General features: G+C 34.3%; 3 protein-coding genes across 3 annotated transcripts; all 3 read right to left on the reverse strand.

Moving 5' to 3' along the window:
- Positions 1-852: 852 nt before the first annotated feature.
- On the reverse strand, positions 853-1,566 carry LOC143074185 (uncharacterized). Its single transcript, XM_076249733.1, has one exon. It carries the CDS (start codon positions 1,564-1,566, stop codon positions 853-855), a length of 714 nt encoding a protein of 237 aa, XP_076105848.1.
- Positions 1,567-1,593: 27 nt separating this feature from the next.
- LOC143074186 (uncharacterized) lies at positions 1,594-2,871 on the reverse strand. Its single transcript, XM_076249734.1, has one exon. It carries the CDS (start codon positions 2,869-2,871, stop codon positions 1,594-1,596), a length of 1,278 nt encoding a protein of 425 aa, XP_076105849.1.
- A 438-nt stretch (positions 2,872-3,309) lies between these two features.
- Positions 3,310-6,450, reverse strand: LOC143074187 (uncharacterized). Its single transcript, XM_076249735.1, has one exon. The coding sequence runs from the start codon at positions 6,448-6,450 to the stop codon at positions 3,310-3,312; it is 3,141 nt and encodes a 1,046-aa protein (XP_076105850.1).
- Positions 6,451-6,953: the final 503 nt, after the last annotated feature.

Raw genomic sequence — 6,953 nt, forward strand, 5'->3', positions numbered from 1 at the left:
CGGTATTCTTCATCACTTATCACAATTACTTCATTATATGTATTATTATTTTCGACACTGTGCTCAAAAGAATCAGGAGATGAAATGTCTTCGTAAAGCATCTTCGTTTCCATTAAGCCTACACTTTCAGTACTTGAAAGACAATCATTCAAATTTTCACACATATTATTATTTTCATCATGAATTAAATTTTCACCTTCATCACTTGATAAGAATTCATCAATATTAAAATCTCCCCCAATATCTTGAACGTCACTCAGGTCTTGTAACAAATCTAGAATTGTATCATCATCACTTACGTCTTCGTAGTATTGGTTTTCCGGAATTTCAATATCTTCTCTTTTAGCCTCTATAGCTTTACGTCTAGCATCCATTTTTGAAAGTTGATGAATAGAACTTAAATGTCTAAAAAGGTATTCCTTACGAATGAATTTAGAAAAACATCCATCTTCTGTGCAATTCCAGTGTTCAAGGGTCTTGGAATGGTTTTCTTTCACATGCCTAGTCAGATTTCTTTTATATTTGTATTCTCGAGTACACATATTACATCCAAACATGTCGGTATATTATTGGCGTGAGATATCTTTTATAAATCATTTTCTTTAAATAGGAATATTGAGAGAAAGCGCATGAAATTCACGTGCATTATTCGTTACATAAACGACTCCTTTAAGTCATTTAAACATCTCCGTTAGAACATAAACATACAGGTAAATTTTATACATCTCCGTTAGAACATAAACATACAGGTAAATTTTAAACATCTCCGTTAGACTAAAATAACTCCTCTAGTTCACTCTTGTTACAATTATTTACAATGTTAAATTATATATGTCTCTCGTAATCAAACTATTATTCACCGTAAAAATCTTTGATTTTACGTCTAGCCTTTTCAGCAGACTTCCTGACAGGTCTTGTTTCAGCAGATTCACTCTGACACGTATTCTCCTCATCAACCTTTGTTTTTTCTTCAATTTCCAAAGGGTATAGTAAATTTAACGGACGACTAATAACTTTTCTTGATGAAAGAACTACTTTTGCTGATCTAATCTCACCATCATTGCTATGAATTAACTGTACTAGTCTTCCTAATTTCCACACTCCCCTTGGAAGGTTGTCTTTAATAATGACAACATCTCCAACGATTGGAGCATATGGTGATTTCACTCTACCACACTTTAACTTGGTCTGAGTTCTTTCTCTCAAACTTAATAAATATTCATCCCTCCACATTGTCCAAAATGAATCCAAAAGTTTTTGTCCCTTTTTCCACATCTTAAGTAACTTGTCAGTTGAACTTTCAACAGGTGAGTAACTTTGGTCATTTATATCATATTCAATTTCTGGAATACCAATATTTGGGTTCAATGTGAGAAAGTGGCTTGGCGTAAGGTTAATATTCGAATTCACATCATCACCTATGTAAACCAATGGCCTCGCATTAACAATTGCTTCAGTTTCCTTAATAACTGTAAGTAGTTGAACGTCGCTGACTAACCTTCCTTTCAGAACTTTTCGCAAAGAACGTTTTACCACACCAACAAGCCTTTCGTAAAAACCTCCCATCCATGGCGCTAATTCCGTTATAAAGGTCTATCGAATGCCAGCATTAGACACATAGTTTTGAACATCATCACATTTAATCACTTTCTTCCAAACTAAATCTAATGTTGCACTCCCCAACTTGAACTGGGCTGCATTATCACTTAGAATATTGCATGGAGCACCTCGAATTGATACGAATCTTCTAAATGCGTACAAAAATTCTTCAGTTGTCATATCATTTAACAATTCTAAATGTATAGCACGTGTAACAAAACAGGTAAACAAACATACCCATCTTTTCTTGTTCTCGCCATCATATTTTACATAAATCGGTCCAAGATAATCTAAGCCAGTACTTGCAAACGGAATGGATTGTGATACTCTAGATCTTGGAAATGGGGGCATCTTAGGCATTCCGTAATGTCCACCTTCAAACCTTCGACACACTAAGCAATGTCGTAAAACTTGTCTAACTGTGGAACGACCTTGTGGGATCCAAAACTTATGTCTTAATTTACTGAGAGTTTGTGATACACCACTATGAAAGAGGTCTTTGTGTATTCTTTCAATGATCAAACGCGTAAAGTCCTCCCCACGCGGAAGGAGAATCGGTATTCTAGCTGCTTCACTCAAATCTGCATTTTCGAATCTCCCTTTACAACGTGGAAAACCATCATCAGATATAAAAAGCCCAAGTTGATTCTGTAGGTTGTTTGGTTTGTTTTCATATATTGCACTAAAAATATCTGAATAATTCCTCCTTTGTACAAATTTGATCCATTTTTCTTCTGCAATTTTCAGTTCCTCGCATGTCAAAATTTTACTAGTCTTAACTGAAATTTTCTTAATTCGTGAAATGAATCGCTCAACCCATGCAGTCACTCGTATAAGTTTGTAATACGATGAGAAATTTTTGCACTGTATTCCATACGGTGTTTCAATCTGATTTCCTTCAATTTCTTTGGTACAGAGCAACGCACTACTTTCTGTTGTTTTCTTTCCTACTTTCAACTCACATTTATATTCTTGGTTAGCTAACACATCTTCACAGGTGAATATTTTCCACTGATGACTGTCGATTAAAAGCCACTCAGGACCATGCCACCACAGACTATTGTCACAGAGCAGTCTAGTCGAAGTTCCTCTTGTTATTCGATTTTTCACAAATACACCAAGATCCTTTTTTGTCGAAATCCACTTTAAAACACACTGAGAGTCTGTCCAAAGATATATCGTTTCAATGGGTACATTTAATTCCCCTTTAACGAATGCTAAACACCTAACACCTATCAAAACAGCCATCAATTCCAGCCTCGGAATAGTCATCCCTTTTACTGGAGCTAACCTTGATTTGGAAAATATTAGATCACACTTACTAGATTTCGAACTAGTTTGATGCAAATATATGACGGTCGCATACGCACTCCCAGAGGCATCACAAAAACACAAAAGCCTATATTGAACTCTGTCATCCCCAGTCATAATACCAATACTTCTTGAAATTTGACATTCAGACAATTGTTGTAGTTCTGTTTGAATAGAACCCCATTTTAATGAGTCCGTTCCTTGTAATTCGTCATCCCAACGTAAATGTTTCTTCCATAAATCCTGAAGAAATATCTTACCACTTATAAGAATAGGAGAAAATAATCCTAGCGGATCGAACACTTCTGATATTTCCTTTAATGTCTTCCGTTTTGTTATGTTTCCTGAGTTGATAAACGACTGAGAATGTTTCACAGATAATGTATCATTTTCAATATTTCAAAGATGTCCAAGAACTTTGGTTTGATTCACTTTTGGCTTGTCTTCAGGTAGAATAAAATCATTCACTGACTGGCTATTCGAAATCCATTCTCGTAGATTCATAGAAGCATCCTTAAATATTTGTTTTGATTCTGAGTAATGTGTCAGAGCATCTGTTACGGTATTTGCACCAGTAATGAGATTATCCACATAAATGTTATTCCTGATTTGCTCTGCTGTAGGCGTATTATACTTGTTAAGATGACTTTCAATGGTAGCTGCAAGAAGGAATGGACTAGATATTACACCGAAGGGCACACGGCAAAAACGAAATTCCTGAATATTTTCATTATTCAATGAAAAATTCTCAATATCTTTTAACCATAAAAATCTTGTTACATCTCGATCGCTGTTTTGAAGCCCGACTTGAAGAAATGCCTTCTCAATATCTGCAACTAGAGCTATTCTGTAAAGCCTGAATCTTATTAATATACCACACAGATTGCGAAGCATAACTGGACCACGATATAGACACTCGTTTAAGCTGTTGACATCCTTGTTCATCTTAGCAGAAGCATCATACACTATTCTCATCTTAGTTGTCGATTTCTGTGGAGTTATAACTGCGTGATGTGGAATAAAATGTTTTCTTCCATCAACTCCTTTCTCGTCTACCAATTCAATTATACCTTTCGTTAACTGATCTTGAATAACTGAATTATATTGAGTCATCAACTCTGGTTTATTTCGCATTCGCGCAACACACGACTTCAATCGACCCATGGCAAGTTCTCTATTCACTGGTAGTTCATATTTTTCTTCTTTCCATGGCCATTTAACAAAATATCTCATATTTTCATATTGCAAGGTTTCTTTGAACGTTTCCATGGCCTTTGAATCACCAACATTTTCAATTTGTTCCGTAATTCCTATTGAATCTAAATTCCAAAGGTCTGTAATGTCTGGTATTACAGAAACCGAAGAATCAGTTGTATTATGGTTTGTCATCATCATATCACCTGTATTTGAAAGGATCAGCAATCCTGATTCAGTTTTTTCATCATCCATTTCCTGTGATCTTCCTGTCAATATCCATCCTAATTTTGAAGCTAGCAAATATAATCCAGGTTGTATTTCTATTCTCTGAGACAATATCAAATCCAAATAATAATCATTGCCAATTAACAATTCTACTGAAGAAGACTCACTTCGTAATGGAATATCGTCGGCTAGTTCGACATCTTTTACGAAATGCTTTAAATGTTCCACAGATGAAATATCAATTCTTTTCCTTTGAATACTTCCACTAATGACAGGCACAATATTGGCGACAATACTGAAGAATTTCCCGTTGTTAAGTTTGATGTTCAATTTTGTTGAAGATGTCTTCACAATTTTCGGTTTATCACTGCCGAATGTTATAAGTTTTATTTCCTCTTCTTTTTCACCTTTCAGTTTGAGTTTGTTGGCCAGTTTCTGGAAAATATATGTCCTCTGGGATCCAGAATCAAATAAAATTCTTGTCTCCTGTTGCATAGAATTAGTAGGATTCCCAATTTTAGTTTTAGCTGTTTGCATCAAAACCATTTCACTAGATGAAATAAACACATTTTCATGAACAACTTCACATCCTTCATCAGAATAAGAGTCCAAATTTATACCATTGACACATTCTTCGTTGACATTACCATTGTATTCTTCTGATAAATGAACACTGGTTAATTTTAACTTGAATTTCTTAGGACATAAACTTCTATGGTGAGAATCTTTTTCATTACAATGGATGCATATTTTGTTTCTTTTGCAATCAGTTGATTGGTGTCCATATTTTAGACATTTATAACAACTTCCTTTTAATTGTCGTTTGCGTTCTTCAATACTTTGATACTTTGGGCATTCATCACTCCAATGTTGTTGATAACAATATCTACATTTGTCAAAATAAGATATGTTACTTGGTTTACTATCTGTAGTTGCCACTAAAGCTTCAGCTGAATTCACTAATTGACCATTTCGATTACCATTCTGATATCTGGAATTTTTTGTCTGCCAAGGTTTATTCTTAGGACGGAATGTCTGTCCTCCGTTGAACGCTCTGTTGGACGATCCGTTTGACGCTCCGTTGGATCGTTCTTTGGGTGTCTCCTTTTTATCAGACTTTTCTCTCGCAACCACATAATCACGTAATTTGTCACATAAACTCATAACTGTCCATTTTTCTTGTGATTCCTTTTGAATTTCTAACTGAAGAAGAACTTCCTCTGGTAACTTGCTTTTAACCATAGATACGAATATGTCTTGGCTCACATTTTGCTTTAGCACCTCTAAACTACGTAGATGACGATTTAATGTATCCATGAACTTTCTCAGAGAATAAGTTTTGTTTGACGCCGATTCTAAATTAATCATCTCATTATAATGTAAATCAATAACAACCTGAATGTTTCCGAATCTTTCTTGCAAAATTGAAACTGCAACTTCGTAATTATCATTTGACAAGTTTAAACCTGATATTGCTTGTTTTGCTTCACCACCAAGTTTACTTTTCAAATAATTGAATTTCTCAACCTTCGAAAGTTTTTTGTTCTTGTGTATAGTGCTTTCGAAAGAATCCCAGAATTCTATCCATTTAATTTTGTCACCATAAAATGAAATTATATCTATCTTTGGCAGTTTCACAGATGACTCATCGTTTTCTTTCATTTGTTGTCTAATTAATATTTCATTTTGCTGTTTCATTTGAGTTTCAACTATATCTTTTATTTCTCTTTGAAGTTCCACTATTTGGATAGGATTGATTTTTTCATGTTTTTCACCACTTTCCTGTTTGATAAATTCAACTAACCTTTCTTTGTATTGCTCCAACTCTAGATAACAATCTGTAGCCGCAGAACATAGTTGACAATCCTCTTCTACTACTTTTTCAATTTCTTCTGTTTCTTCTTCTCCAAGTGCATCGGCCACTTTACTGCTCTGAACTTCCAATTTGTTTACATAAAGTTTCAATTTTTCAACACACTTTGACGACTTAAACACATATTGCTGATGTTCAGGTAGAGGCACTTCTGTCTGTAGAATTGATAATCCTGATTTAATTTCCACTTGAAGACAATTACGATATCTTGTTCTAACACCTTTCAGATAACTAGAAGCTGGCATTTTGCACAATATTTTGTTAACTCACTTTGTAATTTGTTTTTCACTCCCGGGTTCCGGCACCAAACAATGTTGCGTAAGTCCTTGTCAACACAATCATTGGAATTTATTTAAGACACAACTCATAATCACTGTATAACATTTATTTTTACTCTAATTTCAAATTACAAATCTTTTTCTTTTAAACAAAATACAACTGCGTTTCTCCGTTGAAGATATGCCACGTGAATAAATTACATAAATAATAGACAATTAACGGAGTTATGAATACAATGAACGGATCTGTAAATTACATAATAATAAGTATGGGGCACATTGAAAATGAAAAGAATATAAATCGCGGTTCGCGACAAACACAACCGTTACGCATGCAATCATCGACTTTTTTTAATTTACATGTATTCTTGTGTTCATAGAGTGTTACTATAAATACATTTAGTAAAACCCCGTCTAATACAAATATTTTAAATTGAATCACATAATACTTTGGTTTACCATGGCAGTAG

The sequence above is a fragment of the Mytilus galloprovincialis genome, chromosome 5 (genome assembly GCF_965363235.1).
Source record: "Mytilus galloprovincialis chromosome 5, xbMytGall1.hap1.1, whole genome shotgun sequence".
NCBI classification, from domain to species: Eukaryota; Metazoa; Mollusca; class Bivalvia; order Mytilida; family Mytilidae; genus Mytilus; species Mytilus galloprovincialis.